Below are 18,542 nucleotides of genomic sequence, written 5' to 3'. Positions count from 1 at the left end.
CCCATAAGTCCCCAGTCGCGGCCACTCTCCGGGCGGGCGCCCATGGCTTGGCGGTGGACTGGGACCCGCGCTTGCCGGTCTCGGATGAAGCCGTAGAGGCAGTTAGGTTTAACAGATGAGCATCTAGAGGTCCGCCGAATGACAGGTGTAGACAGAGACGAGGCTGGGACCTGAACTTTCAGCCTGGGCACCGGGGCCGGGGCCGTGTTCGCCGCAGAGAGGGCGCTCCGGGAGGGTTGCTGCAGAAATTCTGGGAGCCGGAGAGCCTCTCTCCCGGAGGCGGAGAGATGCCCCAGTGAGATTCTTTGGCTGCCCCTTTTCCCTTTCTGAGAGGTAGGTCTCGGAATCAGAAGCGAAGCGCTGGACCGCTAGTGCAGGCAGGGTGCACCTGGGCTCTTTCAGAGTGGCCCGTGCAAAATAGTTTTTTAAAAAAATATATTTTATTTTTCTATTACAGTTTGCATTCAACACTAGTTTGTATTAGTTTCGCGGGTAGACATTCACAGAGGTTACAAAGTTTTCCCTCCGATGATTTAAGTGAACACCTGGCACCATAGATAGCTATTACAATATTGTTGACTATATTCCCTATGCTTTACCTTACATCCCCAAGCCTGTTTTGTAACTACCAATTAGTATGTCTTAATCCTATCACCCTTTTTTTACCCCGTCCTCCAACTCTCCCCCGTGGCAACCATCAGTCTGTACTCTGTATCTTTTACTGGAGGCAGGACAGGTGCCTGACGTCTTTAGTAAGGCAAGAGGCCTGAAACCATCTGGGGCTTTTTTTTTTTTTTTTAATGGCGGGCTATACTAGTATCAACTGATCGTCTAGGATTGTTTATTGCTGGGGGGCAGTGTTGCCTGCAGATGAGCAAGGCCTGCGCCTGTGAGTTGCCCACTAGAAGTTTCAGTACCTCTGTACATCATTTTTGTGCACAAGGAGGGGGAACAGGGTTCAACAGCAAGGACAGTGGCTAGTTACCGTTAGGGTGCCTAAGAATCACCTGGTGTGCTTGTTGAAATGCAGATGCTGGCCACCCCCCAACCCCCATGCAGACATAGCCTGGAGTGGGGCCTAAGAATCTGCATTTTAACAAACACACCGTTTGATTCTCATAATGAGTATTTATTGAGCAACAGTTTTTTTTTTTGGTTCAAGGATCTCTGGAGTAAGGGATGAATTTTTTTAAAACAAACATTTAATTTTAGAATCATTTTAAGTATGCAGGAGAGTTTGCAGAACAATATAGAATTCCCAGGGACCCTGCAGCAGATTTTCCTGTTATCAGCATCCCACATTAGTATGGTACATTTGTCACAAGCAATATTGGTAACATTAATGGAAGTTTGTATTTCCCTTCACATTTCCTTAATTGTTAGCAAATGTTCTTTTTTCTGTTCCGGAACCCTATGCAGGATACCAGTTACATTTAATTGGCATCTCTCCTAAGCCCTCTTTTGGCTGTTACCGTTGGGACGAGTCAGTGTTATTTATGCCAGGGAGACAGGAGGGCCGCTCCAGCTTCGTGCAGAATTGTGTGGGCACAGCTGATAATTTCCTTAGCCTTCTGGTCATGCGGTCAGGTGGCCTCCGGGCGTAGGAATTTGTAGCAGGACTGTTCTTGGCTCCGAACCAAATTTACTTGATTTTTGTCCCCTGATTGTTGCCACAGGTGGCAAACACAAGGCCTGCAGGCTAACCTTGTTTTATCTGGCCTGGCACCTTGTTTCTACCCGGCGGCTGCGCTGAGCTCCTTGCTCCTAGTTAAGGAGTAGTTACATTTCTACAGTCCTAAAATTACATTTGGCCCTTCAAAGGCAACCGCGAGCCTGTTGTGGCCCCCAGTGAAAATGAGTTTGACACCGCTGTATGTAACCTTTGTCTGGTCTTTGTTTTATTCTTGGTAACCTCTGGGTCTGTAGGGTTTATGGTGGTAGACCTTTGAGTGGGAGGGATTTTCTTTTTTGTACCCCAGATCAAAGCTAAAGCTAATTTTATTGGAAAATATTAATGCTGAGCTCTTGGATGGGTTGCTTGTCAGGTTGAATCAGATGGAACGTGTGTCCTCAAATGCAGTTCAGAGCTGGCTTGCTGGGTGGATGTTTTAGGCTGGTTTCAGTAGGTAGGTAGACAACCAGTGTTGTGGCTGGACTGGTTCTTACTATGATTGCAGTGCGCTCAGCAATAACCGTCAGGAAACTTGGGGTGGGGGGGAAGATTCGTTACTCACAAGTCCCGAAAAGCAGAAGGTTGATTGCTTCACAGCTCATTGAGCACCTGGGACCACACACTGAGTCTGCAGGTGAGGAAGAGAGAGAGGGGGTGTGTGGCTTGAGGCGTCTGCTTTTATTGGGTTGCAGGTGGGTGCCTAGTATTTTGTAGACTCCCTCTGTTGGTGAATTTAGACTTAAAAGCCCCACCTCAACCTGCCTCTTTAGGTGTGTGCCTGGCAGTGTGTTTATTTGAGACAGCCATCTTTGAAATGGATGCTGCTTTGAAGTGGATGCCACAGTCATCAAAGCTTAAGTCAGGCAGTTGCATCACAAAAAAAAGAAGAAACCAACTCTCAGCGTTTACTATGCAATTCATCCTTGATGCTGAGGCATCAGAGTCAATGGTGAAGGTATTAACTGCCTGGGGAACTAATCTGCTGAAAATCAGGGGTAGGGCCCCTTGTAACCTAGAAAGTACACATCTAATAGGATTATACTGACACTCCTATCATAATTACATAGGCAATAGTTTGAAATCCAGTTCATAGCCATTGTCCCAAACTTGAACGGTCCTGCTGTGAAATCGGGCCAGTGATCTAGGGCCCTAGGAATCTGTTCACTGGTTTTGGTAACATTGTGAAATGTGTTAACCTTTTGGGCCATCTGGTGTAAGTAGGTTTGAACCTATCCTGAGTTGATGGATTGCTCCATATCTCCCCGAACCAGTCTCTTAGTCCTGAGAATAGGTCAGTTCAGTTTCCGGGTTGTGTCTCGTTTCAGGAGGTGGTGATGCAGGTGGGCTCCCAAAGTTAGGCCTACGTGGTGTAAGTAATTGTGATGTTAAATCAAGGGTTTAAACTTGCTGAAAATGGCAGTCTTTGATTATGCTTAACTCAGTTTAAAATTACTACAATGAGAAGAATTGTTTCATAACTCAGAGTAGGTGGATCTTATCTATTTTGATAGAGTGTGTGTAGTGTGTTACACATCTTAGAAGCTCAAATGCCGATGAAACGAACAGGGTGGCAACACATTATTTGCACACCATTTTCAGCTTCTTTGTGGAGTCCCTAGCACAGTTTGTGGTGGTGAGGGTTTGGAACGTTCTCATTTACTCTTCATGGCTGACAGGGAAGGCGGTGTGGTGTAGTAGTTAAGACTGTGGACTTAAGCGCAGATTGCCGGGCGCCCTCCCTGGGCTCTGCCGTTCACTGTACATCCTTGGGAAGGTGACTTAACCTCTTTGTGTCTTAGTTTCTTTTCTGGGGACCCAGTGATACCTGCCTGGTAGGGACGTTATGAGGAAATATGTAAAGTCCTAGGGATGGCGTCAAGTACGTGACTAATTTGAGTTAACGTCATCCTATTTCATAGATCAGGAAGGAGGAGGTTATCCGGAGGACGGTGGCTGAAACAGGTGTTCCACTTTGTGTATCCAACGCCTGCCCTTTATTGAGAGCTTATTACGTGGCAGCTACTGTACTCAGGCTCCCTCCGGTGCTGGCTGGAAAGAGCTCCAGGCCTCATTCAGAGATTGTGATTAGTAACTTGGTAATTTGTTACTGCTTGATGGGGATTTCCACATTTGGCTACCCTATCCTTCACTGGCTATTCTCATGGGCTGATCCTTTTGCAATGGGTGTGACTAGGGACTTGCAGTAGTGCGATGATGTAGTGTGTTTGCTTAAAGTTGGCGCTTTTAGTGTTAAGGATAGGAGGGTAGAGAGGGCTAAATAACACCCCCCCCCAAACAGCAAAACACACCATAAGGGCATAATGCAGGGCAGGAACATTGTTTACGTTGGGTCAGATAGGTTTGTATGCATATAGAATGTTCATTCGCTGAGTGCCTGCGTGAATGTTTGAGCCTCTGCTTGTCAGTAAGCTGTTTGGGAACAGTGACTGCCTTATTAAAAACAATTTGTGTGTATGATGCCTGTCACTTATTAAGAGCTTACTATGTGCCAGTTACTGTGCTAAGTCTTTTGCATCCATCCTGTTTTATCTCAGAACAGCTGAATGAGTAGGCTAACCCACTTCACAGTGATTTGCCCTTACACAGCTTGTAAATGATGGAATCAGGATGCAATTAGATTGCCTGTACCAGTGCAACAGATGATAATGTGAAAGATATTAAGTAAATGTGTGTTGAATAAGAGAATAAATGGGATCTGAGCTGAAATAAGACATAATCCCTGTCCTCAGGGAATTTTAAAGTGAAAAGAGTAAAGCAATGATGGTAGAGATATGGGCCTGGTGCCAAGGGAGTCCACAGGAGAGGCACCTCGTTCAAACTAAGGGGTGGGTGGGAAGAGCAGGGAGCAGCCATATTCTTCCTTGGGGAGTTCGAGCAGAAGGCTGAAGGATGAGTTGGAATTGGCCAAATGAGGATGTGGAATGCATTCCAGGAAGAAGCAAGAGAAAAAGTAGTTTGATTTGATTATTATCTAGATCAGCGGTCCCCAGCTTCTTTGGCACCAGGAACTGGTCTCGTGGAAGACAGTTTTTCCATGGACTGGGGTTGCGGGGGATGGTTTTGGGACAACTTAAGGGCATTTCATTCAAGCTCAGCTCCTGTTGTGTGGTAAGGGGGTTGCAGATTCCTGATCTAGATCGAAGATGTAGAGTGACAAGGGATAAAGTGTCAGAGTTAGGATGCAAATAATTAAGGAATTTGGGCATAAGATTGAGCAATTTGAACTTTATCCTGAAAGCTCTTGGAGGACAGGTAGGTTTATGCTGAGAAGTTTCACGATTAGATTTGTGTTTTGTGTAAATTAATCTGGCCAGTGGTGTAGAGAATAGAATACAAGAGGCAGATGGGAGACTCTGAGACCATTGAAGCTACTCTAATAATTGAGAACCCTGGATGAAGGCAGTTGGGTTGAAGAGGAAGGGATGGAGTTTTTGAGACAGTAAGGAGGTCTTGGTGACTGAAGATGGATGGGAAGTGGGGTGAAAGGGTGACTCAACTTTTATGGTTACGGCAGATTGTTGTTCTTTCCTAAGACAGCAAAGGCAGGAGAAGGAACAGATTTAGGAAGAAGTGGCCCTGTTTGGTTGGGGATGTGTTGCGCTTGAGGTGGCTCAGTGAAGGCTGGGGAGGTTCCGGGTGTGGGGGAGACAGATACGGTGCCACTGAAGTGTCAGAGGTAGCACACAGGAGAGTATAAACCACACGCTGAGTTCCATCAAAGTCAAGCATCTTGTCCTTGTCATTCGCCTGGCAGGGTGTCAATGGCTTGAACCCAGGGTCCATCTGGAAGTGATGTGCCGGCGTTTCATGATAAAACTTATTTCTTCTCTTTCCCTTGGCAAACGTTATTGCTCAATCACCAGTTTTGTGGTTTCTTTGTTCAGGCGGTCATCAGCCATGGTTAGGTGTGGTCTGGTGTTGGTCCCTGTGCCATCTACCTCTGTCTTTCCGTACATTCCGATGCCAGTCTTGTGTGAGGTTTCCCTAGTGCAGCTCAGTATGGGGATCGTTGTGTGGTCATTCATAACAAGAACAGAGAGCACTTACAAACCTCTAATAAGGAAGAGGAGGGTAGTGGTTCCTTTCAGCATCTTTGCTTGTAATATCTTCCTGCAAGATGTTGGGGGTGAAGTTACCCGAGATTCATCCTTCTATCCTGGCCCCCAGATATGGTAGTTGACAAATGGCCTTAAGATAGAGAATTCAAGTTTCATTTCTTATAGTAACCACTCTCTGAGCCCAGGCTCTCAAGGTAAATTTGTAATCATGAAGTTCATCAATAGAATTCACAAGCTTACCTCCCAGTCAGCTTGTTGCTTGGAACCTGTGTTTTAGCTATTGGACAAACAATAGCCCCATTTGCCCATTGAGGGGCAGTGAAACAGATGCAGGCAAAAAACAAAACGAAACAAAACAAAACAAACAAAAAAACCTGGGAAATGACTTCATACAGCTCAGCTTTGCCTAAGAGCTGGCTAAATATGGGTGGAATGCATAAAGCAGTATGGAAAAGTATTCATGATTGGATTTGCTTTATTCATATCTTTGAAACTTTTTTTTTAGGCAACCTCCCGACTTTTAGTAAATTACCCAGAGCCCTATCGTTCTCAAATATTGGATTATCTCTTTAAGGTAATTGAAAAATAATTGTTCAATAGTACCTGTGATATTTTAGAAACTATGGTGAATTTTACCCATTATTTGTACCACCTTCACAATTGTAGTTTTTTAAAAAATGGCAAATTACTTTTGGGATTAAGTTGCTCTTTATTTGAAGTTTTGCTTTGGTTTTCTCACCTGTAAAATGAAAGGCAGCAATTAGTAATTGTCTTCAAGTGTTATGTCCGCTGTCCAATGAATCACAGGTTAATACTGTTGCTTCTTTCTCCAGCCAAACTTCGGTGCCTCTTTGCATATTCTAAAAGTTGAAATAGGCGGTGATGGGCAGACAACAGGTAGGAATTTGGGAAGTGGGTTCTCCCCCGCCCCCATCATTTGAATCTATGATTAAATGTAATTTCAGAGTATAAGTAATGCCTACATTTTTGATATTGATTATTGCTTAGTAGATTATTCCTTACTATTCTTTTTTCACTCTAGCTCTTTTTCAAAAATTGTATCAAAGTAAGTATTTTTCCCCATCAAAAACAGCATTTGGACTTTAGATTGTTTATTTAGTTGAAGTAATCAGTAATAAACAAATCTACAGTTTTCTGAAAGCTGTATTCACTAGAGAGAATATAGGGACAGCTTGGAATTGTATTAAAAAGTTAAAAAAGCTTTTAATATTGTATAAACCATGTAAGGTGTTATTAGCTTTAAATAAAATAGGTGGTAAAATATAAGTCACCAGTATTTCAGGTACATAGCTCTTTTTTCTTTTCAAAATGAAATTATTTTTAACCACCAAATCTTCACTCTTCAATGACCATTTGGATTGGCTTTGTGTTGTACATGTAGTCAATTAAAAGTTTATGGGCCATAGTTTCCAGGAAGAAGAAAAAGGAATTTGATTCTCTCAATAATACTATATAGGTCAGATTCCACTACAGTGAACACTGGAGTCTGTTGTTCGTGCACTCACATTCCTGCCACTGATTTGGAAGTAGTTTTGTTAAACACGTGCCTCCCTGTGGTGGTGTTAGTGCTTGCTTTGTGCCAATTGGGTCTTTTTTTTTTGAAGTTTATTATTATTTATTTATTTATTTTTTTATTGTTATTCAATTACAGTTGTATGCCTTTTCTCCCCATCCCTCCACCCCACCCCAGGTGAACCCACCTCCCTCCCCGCTCTCCACCCTCCCCCTTGGTTTTACCCTTTGCAACAGCGAATTGGGTCTTAGGAGCCCAGGGGTTCACACCCAGCTCTGCGAAGCTGGACGTGGAGGCGGTGTGAATCTAATGTTGGATACGGGATTTGAAAACCCCAGAGAGACCAAAAGCCCTGCAGAATGTAGTTCCAGGAATTTGCAATTATATGGGGTGTTAACACTTCTCTTAATGCTGCTTATAATAGAAATGGAAGGTGCCTATGATGCTTAGGATAATGAAAACAGATGGAATAATATGCTCTGATCACCCATCCACAAGTTATGTTATAAGATTGTTGTCCTTCGTCCCACTTCAGGATCGGAGCTGGAACACTCCTCCTGTGACATGTGTGCGTGTGTGTCGGGCGAGTGGCCCTGCCCATGGTGACCCGATAATGGAACTGCTTCCTTTCTCTTTCGCTCTCTCCCTTGCAGATGGCACTGAGCCCTCCCACATGCACTACATGTTAGATGAGAATTATTTCCGAGGATATGAGTGGTGGTTAATGAGGGAAGCTAAGAAGCGGAACCCCAATATCACACTCGTGGGTAAGAAGTGAAGTTTGCCATACGTATGCAGCCTGTTTTCCTTTAACTTTACAATTCTGAACCATGTATATGGAAGTTCTGTTCAAACTGAAGTACTAATAAGTAATTAATACTACCATATGCTACCAGTAGCAAAGCACGTGCCAGGCACGATCCTTTTTTGGCCCTTGTATATTATCTCTGATTTTTATAATAATTCTGGAGCAAGGCATTATTCCGATTTTACAGAAGAAGCAGTAAAGGCTTAGAGAGGTTATGCCACTGACTTAAGATCAGATAATTAGTAAATGGCAAAATTAGATTTAGAAACTATTCCAACCGTTGTTTTGCTAAGCTACATTCTTCAGCAAAATTTCCCATCAAAATTTGTCAAAAGGCCATCCTATTTATAAAAGTGTCTATTACACACAGTAATATATTCCAACTATTTGCAAAATTATGTATTATATGTAGTAGTAGTAGTCCCCATTTCTAGAAGCGGTGCATACAAAGGGTATTTTGTTTGTTTTGAATCTCAGGGGTGTGGGATTCCGAATGATGCAGCCCGCAGCCCCTGCCCTGAGGAGCGTAGGTCCTAGTGGCAGCATCACGGAGGGCCCTCCAATGGGACCGCGCTCATTTCCCAGTTGTCCTGTAGCAGTGAGCTTCCTTGTAAAACGCTTCACATGTGCACAGTGGTGGCGTGCTTCCATCATTTGAAATGAATTTGATTTTTTGAAACAGGCTGGCATGTTCAGGCTAGTTCAGTGAGCTCAATGAGATTTCAACAATTACGTTAAAGGACAAGTATAAGTTTTCCTAAATTAAATAATGAGGAGTCAGTGTGTTCCTTGTAAACAGACTTTTGTAAGAGATTCCAGAAATGTTTGGAGCAGTAAAAAGCACCATTGACTTCGGTGCTTATTTGCCCACTGGGCTGCCTTCAAGGTCATTTCTCGTTCAAGTGTAGAAAACCTGGCATGCGGAACCCTGTCTTAACCAAGACTGACGCGTGGTGGACCTTCGGAACATATTTGTCATTTCATTGTTTTAAAATGCTCCATTATTTTAATGTCACATTTCTTATGTAAATACCCTTAGACATTCCTTGTGAGTTTAGAAAAATAAACATTTTGTTATTTTGATTTTGAATTATTTAGTAGTGAACTAGGTTGGTAACATATAAACAGGTAAGGAACTTAACTGTTGAGTTTATTTTAATATATCAGTGACAGAATTAGGATTTAGACTTGTAATTAGTGCTTCTACTATTCTCATTTTTCACTTAAAGTCATATTAGGGTATTTGAACGATGTGGATTATTTAATATACATCATTTAACAAGGGAATATTTATTTCCCCTGTTGAGTCATTGGCATTTATATTGATATAAAGACAAACTAGTTTTGCTAAATTTCATCACCTGCTCGATATTTTGAGTAGCCTCAGTACTGAATGAGGAATCTGTATTATCCTTACCTTGTAGGCGTAGTCAAGCATAAGCTTTTCAGAACTCTCTGATTTGCCCTTGGACAACGGCAATTGGATATTGAACATCTGCTATAGTAGGTGGTAGAGATGTTAAGTTAAATTGTATGTTTTTCTTTCTATTGGTAAGTTATCTTTGGGAGAGGTGTTTGTTTTTGTTGCTGTTTATTTTTATTTCTTTTTCTTGAAAGAGCATTTGGAGTTACCATATCTGATCTAGGGATCAGTGAGAAATTATAGCGCTGAAGGGGTTTTGAGAATTTGTGTAGGGCCTGTAATCTTTCCCTTAGCCAGGTCTGTATCGTTTTCTTTTTGCTTTACCTACGATGGTTTGGTCTCTTCTGCTTTGTTTTCAAGAGTGCCAGCATTGTTACACCCCTCTGCCCCTCTGCAGGGTTGCCGTGGTCATTCCCCGGATGGCTGGGAAAAGGTTTCAACTGGCCTTATGTAAACCGGCAGCTGACTGCCTACTATGTCGTGACCTGGATCGTGGGCGCCAAGCATCATCATGATTTGGACATTGATTATATTGGGGTTAGTAATGTATCTAACACACGCTTCACGTCGGCACTTGAAAAAATTCCTTATTTGTAATTTTTTAAAGTGACAGTTTGTTGACTAACCATTTTGTGTCATGAGACAAGTTGTTCTATTGGTGTCTGATAATAACATAAATTAACTACATGTAACCCTTTACTTCCTCTTCTTTGCCCACCCATATCCTTTCCACGCTGGACAAATGTACTAAGTGTTTACATTTTTGGAACTATTTTTCAATGTTTGTTTTGGGTGTCGCCCAAGCTCAAATTCTTCTTTTTCAAAGCTTTCCCTAGTTTCTTTAGTTCTTATAACAATGCTATATTTACAATACTGATTAATCTCATTTTCTTCTGTGACTCTTCTCTTGTTCTAAACCTGGGGGTGGCACACTTCCTTAAAGGACTAGAGAATAAATAAATTTAGGTTTTGTAGGCCAAAAGGTATTGGTAAGGATATTTATGTAGGTAATTATGTAACCATTTAAATGCAACCATTTAAAACTGCAAAAAACGTTTACAGCTCTCAGGCTATAAAAATAGAGGTGGTGTGCCAGATTTGGCAGGCCGGCAGAAATCTGCCTACACTTGTCCTAAACTGTTACTTAGTGATTAAAAACATGTAAAATGTGATGCCTTGTCTTTCTAGCTGGTCTGTTGGCAGGCTGGAGGCATGCTTCAGACTGCATTGTACCATACCCAGCCTCATGCCGCACGCATAGTGGGTCTCCCCGTACACTTTAGTTTATTGATATGCCCCCTGTCAAATCTGACTTTAAAAGTTTTCATGCAGTCCACAAGCAATTATTTAGTTCCTGCTGTGCTGCAGGTACTGTGACTATTACGTTCCAGGAATACAGAATTAATAAGCTCTCGCAGAGTTCGGTGAGAGGAGTAGATACTGGAACAGATAAACCGCAGGATCGCAGGATGATACAGGACGTGAGGATGAGCCAAGGGCTGTAAGCCAGGAGCAACGGTACACTTGTTCTTATTGTCCTTCTCCAAATTATGACTGAAAATTAGTTTGTATGACAACATGTTAAGCTCTTTTGAACCCATAGTGAGACTAAATGTAGGTTTGGGCCTAACAGTATTCTATCGTGGTAAAGTCACACTTAGAAACTCTTTCTGGTGAAAAATGGGTAACTCACATCTTTTTTAGACTCTTGATAATCACATGCTATGGCGAGGAGCTTCTTTGATAAGAAGCTCTTTCCCGCATCACTGGAGTAAAAGGAGTTACAGCACCTGGACTCTAGGCCAGGTTATTAACGGTTTCCTCAGCTGCAGAATGAAAGCCGTGGAGGTTCTCTTTTCAACCCTAAATTCCCACACTTTGTGGTCCTAAACCCAAGAGACTTGTGTATGTTCCTCTTATTCTGATTAAGGGTTCAGTTTTGTGACGTAGCATGCCGCTGTGCTGCTCTCTGTGTGTGCCAAAACAATCGCTCCTGTGCGGTGCACTTAGGGGCACTTGGCTCCCCGGGGCCTGTGGGGACCTTCGGGGAGCTGCTGCAGCAGCCCCTCTGTCTGCAGGTCTGCGGTGGCACACGGCTCCTTGTTGATATTTGTTGAACGGTGACTGTTCCATTTTTGGAAATCTCTGGAATAAACCATTTTTGAAAATACCATGGAAATATTTTAATCTTTTTAAAAATAGTATTTTAATTTTAAAAGTTATGTTGTTTTATAATTATCAGTACATTCAATAACAGGCCATCCCATAAAGTAAGAAAAATAGCCTTTCATGTGATATGAGAGATGATGGGAGAAATGGCATTTAATGATAATGTCTATTTTCTGACACTTAAAAACTTCTGGTTCACACTTTTTGACGTTTTGTTTTGCAGATTTGGAATGAGAGGTCATTTGACATCAATTATATCAAGGTCTGTACAACTTAAAAATCTTTTAATCTTTAAATTATGAATAAAAAATTCCTTTGTGGTTCCATGGAAATTAGTAGTAAAACTGTATTTGTTTATAGCACAGTTATTTGTTTTGCTAGTTGTGACACAAAATTTGAGCAAAGTCTCAATAATATTTATATTCCTGATTAAAGCATATGTAATTTCCTACAAGCCCCACATTTTATATATATAAATATATATATATATGTACATATATATATTTAGTATTATAAATCTGTTCTAATTCCATTGCATTCTAATTCAACTTACCTGGTTTGGAAAACTGCTATTTTAAACAGTTTAGACCATTTCCTTTTCTCTCAACCTTTAGTTTACCTGCAGCAAAATGTTTCAGGATATAAAAACTTTTAATGTTTAATTGCCATTTGGTACAACATTTTATTGGAATCTGTGTCCTGTTGGTTAAAATGCCTATTTAGAGAGTTCAACAATGGCTGATGAATGTAGGTGTTCAGGTTTGATAGGCTTTATGAATAAATATTCCATACAGTGTAGTAAGGTGGTCCCTGGAAATGGTGTGGGTTTGTTTTTAGGAGTAGAGATTAATATAATACGAACAAGTAATTTATATAAAAATGACAGGGCTATTGTTTCTTTTGTTTTTGCTCTTTATGCTGTAGTGAAGATTTACCTGGGTTTTCAGGGATGTGGTTTTTAAATTGTGTCTGGAAAGTCCCATTTAGGGCCTGAGGGTGGTAGGTGGAAAGGGACGTGTGAGTCTCTGGACAGTACTGAGTGCCAGAGTGGGCGCTCTGTGCTTTGGGGACTCATTTCCTGTTAGAATTTAGCTTGGTACTTTTAACTTTCCTGTGTAGATAGCCCTAGCGGTGGATTTGTGTTGCCTGGCCTGTCTAGACACGTGAAAGACTTGACAGTAACGCTGGAGTGTTTCTTGTTTCTCTAAGATACAAAATATTGAGAACTAATATTTTCAGTAATGGCAGAATATTTAAAGACACTGGAAAATGCTCAAAATAAAATGACAGTTTAAAGCATTTTACCAAATGGTATGTTTATACGATTCCAATTTTATTTTGTCTTGATATAAGAAATTTCCTGAAAGAATGCATTCCAAAATAATAGTTATTTCTGGGTAGTACTATTATGCTTTTTTTTCCTACTTTCCACCTTCCCACTCAAAGTTTTTATGGTTAAACACAATTTTGAAGGTAGACCAAAAATGCCTCTAGGACACTTTAACCTCGTGGGTTTGTTTATTTTCTTTTTACATTCCCACGAAGTAGGTTATCTTGATAATAATGCTTTTATTTTGCACAGGAAGCACATTGCTACTGAGAAATAATTTTGACACTATTGTTGTCCAGGATGCTGAGTTTTGAAGAGACTTTAACTACCCTGGTTGTAATTCAACAGCTGACCACTCACTGGGGCCTTTCTCACGTGCTGTTTCTCTCTGCAAAAGGTTTTAAGAAGAATGCTGAACTACCAAGGTCTCCATCATGTGAAAATCATCGCGAGTGATAACCTCTGGGAGCCCATTTCTGTCTCCATGCTGCTCGACTCTGAGCTCTTGAAGGCGGTTGATGTTGTAGGGTAAGGAGTGTTTTCCTTTGAAAACGAAGTTTCTGGTTGCTGGCTCTGAATATTGACTGTGCCTTCCTTTTTGTGTTTTCCTCCCCATTTGATTATATTTTCAGAAAGTAGCTTTCTTGTGTTTATTTAGCAAAAGCCAGTGTCACTGAAATTTCCTTCCTTTGAAGTGTATGGATTTGGGATTTTTCTATGACCATGGAGGGTACTGGTAATTTTTAAAAGTTCTGTTAACGTTTGCAGTAATAAAACATGGCTTTGTTTAGATGAAGGGGCAGAACAGTATTTAAATTTTAGATGTTATAAAAAGCAATGTCGTGAAATTAGTTCCTAACTCTCAGACTTCCTGCGGTTGGGAGTCCTGTCACGAACACTTACGTCCATGGTGCCGTGTGGTCGCTGGCCACGGCGTTCGTCACGTCTCCCCGGCGGTGGGGCCTTGACCCTGCTCCTCAGTCCAGTCTGCCTTTCGGCCTTCTAGGCCTGCGCCTCACTGCATTTCAGCAGTATTTATTTTTCCAATTTTATTTATTTTATTTTGTTTTCTCCCGTTGGATTGAGAAGTGATTGTCGTACATCATTGTGTAAGTCTAAGCTACACAGCATGGTGGTTTGACTTCCATACTTTGTGACATGGTTACCACAGTAGGTTTAGTTAATATCTCTTGTCTCCTGCAGATGCAGTAAAAAGAAAGGAAAGCATGGTTCTCGTGGAGAGCTCTCAGGATCCTGCTCTCTTAATGCCTTTCTTAGATGCAGTGTAGCAGTGTTAACTAGTCATCACATGGCACATTACATCCCTAGTACTTATTCATCTCGTAACTGGAGTTTTGTACATTTTGACCACCTTCCTCCAATTCCACCCCCAACCCCCACCCAGCAATTTTTTTAAAAGTGGATTTTAATTTTATCTACCATGACAACGTACAATACATAAAATAGGATACACGTATGTGTGGAATTTGTTCCTTATTCACTGTGAAGGCTCTTGCTTGGTTTAATAGCTTTTTTAAATGAAGAATTGTGAATGTACACAAATATAGGCAGAATAGTACAATGAATACCCATGTTCCCCCCACTCAGTCTCCATAAGGATGACCCCATGGCCATGTTATACTGTGAATTGATAGGTGTTTTGCCTAGTTACCATATTTTGCCATATATGATGGGCATTTTTTGCCCAAATTTTGAGGGAAAAATAAGGATGCACATTATACATGGATAGTACTAATTCCATATCTATGTAAATATTTTTGATTCTTTTATTTATGCTTATGTATTAAAAGTATAATTCTAGAATGCAATTATGATATCCATATGCAAAGTAATACCTGGGAATATGATAATTGATTTTGTTTCTAAGTATAAATAAATAAAAAATTGAATTAAAAAACTAAAATGAAAGATTTTATTTACTGAAAGTTTGGACCAAAAACGTGGGTGCATATTATACATGCAAATGTGTTCTACATGGCAAAATACAGGACATACATTTAAACAGTTATATTCTTAAAAACCTTCACATTTTGTTGAATTAGCAATGGTTCTGGATATTAGGAGAGACCCAGTATTAGTTCTGTCCTTCTTTGCTCAGATTATTTAATCAGTCAGATTTAAATACGACAGTCCTGTTATTTTCTGAATGAGGGATACAACACCTATTTCTATAATTTTAAAGGAGATAACTTTTTCAGATTATAAAAATACTGCATGCTTATTAGAGAAAATATGAAAAATGAATAAACTGTGAATATAGAGTTAGAATTTACTCATAACCCTAACATCTAAAGTTCAGTGGTAACATAATAGCATGTACTTTCCAGGCTTTAGTTTTTTTATACAAGTGTCTTTTAACCAGAGATACACTGACCATACCTTTGGCTTTCGTCTGGGGCTGAATATCATGATTGTAGAATGAAGTTTAAAAAATTAAATTAATATTATTACAAATATTAGTAGTCACTTTCCAAGTTGGGCATTACAGTGCCGAGGCAGTGACTTCTTAACCCTGGCAGGTGCTCGCTCATTCTCGTGGTCTCTGTAGTGTGTGTTTACAGTACTGAAAGATGGCTGTTTTCACCTGAGTTTAGTGACTCAAAACATCTTGGTGGAACCTCATTTTTCTCAAATGTTTCTTTTTATATTCTGTATTATACACACACACACGTGTATGTGAGGTCTGTCCAGAAAGTATCCAGCCATGTATTATGAAAAATAGAGACATTTATTGAAGAAGATATAAGTTACACAAAACATTGTACATAGGACAATGACACCCCAGACCTCTTCAAAGTAGGCACCTTGGGACCTCACACAGTTCTCCCAATTGCCATCAGCTGCCCCTTTGTATTGTCTTGAATCTCCTCTATGGTCTGAAATCTCTTCCCTATCAAAGGTGATTTTAGTTTTGGGAAAAGCCAGAAGTCACGGGGCACCACATCTGGGTTGTAGGGGCTGAGTCACCTGGTGATTTGATTTTTTGTCAAAAAACTCTGCACCAGATGTTATACATGAGTGAGTGAAGTCATCATTGTTGATACATGCGCATTCCAGTCTATTCTGCTTGGCTGCCGGGTTACACCGATGTTGCAAACTGTCCTTTTTGTATTAACAGTGGCTGGACTTCTCCCAGGCAGACCTTATTTTACACACACACACACACACACACACACACACACACACACACACCCCACCAAGTTTTCCTCATGAAATCCTGAAAGGCCAAATCGATGTTGTGCCCTAATCTGTTTTACTAGGTATAATGAATTCCCAAACAGGACTTTCTCTGGAAAGATTCATGACCAAAGTGGAATTAAATAACTGCAAACTCTAATAGGACTCACAATCATTCTTTTAATGTAACGAATGCTACTGCACCAGACTACAAAGATATATAATCCAATCTTTATTATCTGCTTGTGCTAATATTACATTTTTGGTAAATAATTGTTGGCCTAAAAAGTATAGCTGAATAATAGTTATTCAGCTGAATAACTTTAGGGACATCAGCTAATGTGCTCTCTTATTACTGTATTAATTGTCAGTCTGTTTCCTATTTTACATTTGAAATTTCTTAATTGTTTTTATTCAATCGTCAATAGTTTCCACAGTCTTTACAGCAGTGTTTTAATCTTGGAATAATAAATACACATTTCCGCTTCAACTGACTGAGTCCTTCCAAATGCTAGAATAAGGGAAGTGTTCATTCCTCGGGGGCAGGGTTTCTCAACCTTTGCAGTTTTGGCATTTCACTGGATAATTCTTTGTGGTGGGGACCTGCCCTGTGCCTTGTCGGGTGTTTAGCAGCATCTCGGGCCTCTGCTCCCTCGATGCCCCCCCATGACGCCAGCAGGAAACCCTGCCTCCACTGCCTAGCAACACCCCCCCAGTCTGAGAGCCAGCACTGCCCTGGGATTATAACTTGTCCTTTTCCCAAGATAGATTATTCAAGAAAGAACTGTGTGGATTTTTATTGGTTTTTTTGTTATTGTTGGGGTGTAAATGCCAACCTTTGTCTACTAAGGGTGGGAGCAAGGGAGGAAGTACTACTGCATATAATAGACTCATGAGTCTTATTTTTTGCCTCCTTCTTACTCCTTCCTTCCTAGGGTCCCAAACTGTGTACTTCCCCTGGGAAGTCTGAATCCTGTCTCCACCTTATTCATCTCTTGCAGGGCTCTAGGCTGAGGCCTCCTGTGCTACCTCCATCCACCAACATGCTTCCATACATTTTATGGTTTCCAGACACACATTTCTCATTCACCTTCCCTTCCATTTAGTGTGTGGTTATAGGCTTATCTCATCTTAAGAGCATCCTGAGACAAGGTTGGGAAGCAGGTGCTCACAATCAGTGTGACATCTACCTGGAAGCTGCCCATTGTTTGAAAATAGAACGCGTTGGAGCAGACACATAGTTTTATTTACTCAGCAAGTGGTTGTAAGTGCCACATTTCGACCTTCTCCTATTTCCTCCCACCCTTTCTTTCCCAGAGCTCATTATCCTGGGACCCACACAGTAAAGAATGCAAAGCTGACTCAGAAGAAGCTGTGGTCTTCTGAAGATTTCAGCACTTTAAACAACGAAGTGGGTGCTGGCTGCTGGGGTCGCATATTGAATCAGAACTACATCAATGGCTACATGACTTCGTAAGTTATGGACAACTTTGAAAGGTCTTTAACCTTGAGAATTTTCTAAAACACAAAAAGTAGAAAAGTGTGCAATGGACTTCCATATTCTCACAACCTAGATTCAATGATTATAAACATTTTGCCTTATTAACTTCATCTATAACTATATCTGTACCTAGGCTACATCTATTTATTTTTCTATATTTGAATGTAATCTGTATTAAATAAAGTCAGGCTTATTGACATATAATACATATATAGTAAAATTTATGTACTTCTATGATTTTTAATAAGCTGTATATATACACTTATATTTATAAAGTAAAATTACAGATATCATGACACCTTCCCCTAAATATTTTAGCATGTGGCTCCAAAAATAAGGATATTTTTCTACATGATCACAATATCATTTTGATACATAAGAGCCTAAGAACATATAAAAAATATTTCTAATACCTAGTCTGTATTCAAGTTTTCCTAATTGTCTCCGAAAATGTCATTTATAGCTTTTTTTTTTTTTTAAAGTAAGAGCCAATCAAGCACCAAGCATTGCATTTAGATGTTATGGCCCTAAAATCTTTTTTTAGCTAGAATGGTTTCCTTCCTTCCCCATTTTTTATGGCGGTGACCTTTTGCAAAGACTAGGCAAGTTGTCTTGCGGCCTATCCACTTCCCAAACCGCCTGACTGATTCCTAGTAGCTTTGCTTAATTTGTGTAACTGTTCCTGGGACAGAGGTTCTGAAGAGAGAACACAACTCTTTCTTTATTTCTCAGGGAAGCTTTTCTGAAATGCTTTGAGAAGCTTTGGTTATAATTAGATGCAACTTAGCTTTCTAAAACAAAAATAAATAGAACAAAAGCAAGCCAATA

General features: G+C 40.6%; 1 protein-coding gene across 2 annotated transcripts in view; it reads left to right on the top strand.

The window, feature by feature from the left end:
- The window catches only part of GALC (galactosylceramidase), a 42,139-nt gene that overhangs the window by 274 nt on the left and 23,323 nt on the right, over window positions 1-18,542 (top strand). The window contains exons 1-8 of one of the 2 annotated variants that reach the window (XM_053928651.2): window positions 21-333; window positions 6,257-6,325; window positions 6,585-6,648; window positions 7,939-8,052; window positions 9,914-10,053; window positions 11,909-11,947; window positions 13,413-13,543; window positions 17,531-17,686. In XM_053928651.2, coding sequence (XP_053784626.1) covers window positions 7,959-8,052; window positions 9,914-10,053; window positions 11,909-11,947; window positions 13,413-13,543; window positions 17,531-17,686 — 560 coding nt within the window. In that variant the 5' untranslated portion in view covers window positions 21-333; window positions 6,257-6,325; window positions 6,585-6,648; window positions 7,939-7,958. Of the gene's footprint in view, window positions 1-20; window positions 334-6,256; window positions 6,326-6,584; window positions 6,649-7,938; window positions 8,053-9,913; window positions 10,054-11,908; window positions 11,948-13,412; window positions 13,544-17,530; window positions 17,687-18,542 lie in introns of those variants that run through there. The other variant, XM_053928650.2, reaches the window with a different exon arrangement.

This window comes from Desmodus rotundus, chromosome 7 (genome assembly GCF_022682495.2).
Source record: "Desmodus rotundus isolate HL8 chromosome 7, HLdesRot8A.1, whole genome shotgun sequence".
Taxonomy (NCBI): Eukaryota; Metazoa; Chordata; class Mammalia; order Chiroptera; family Phyllostomidae; genus Desmodus; species Desmodus rotundus.
The sequence above is the reverse complement of the archived record's forward strand: the minus strand, read 5'-3'. Positions and strand labels throughout refer to the sequence as shown.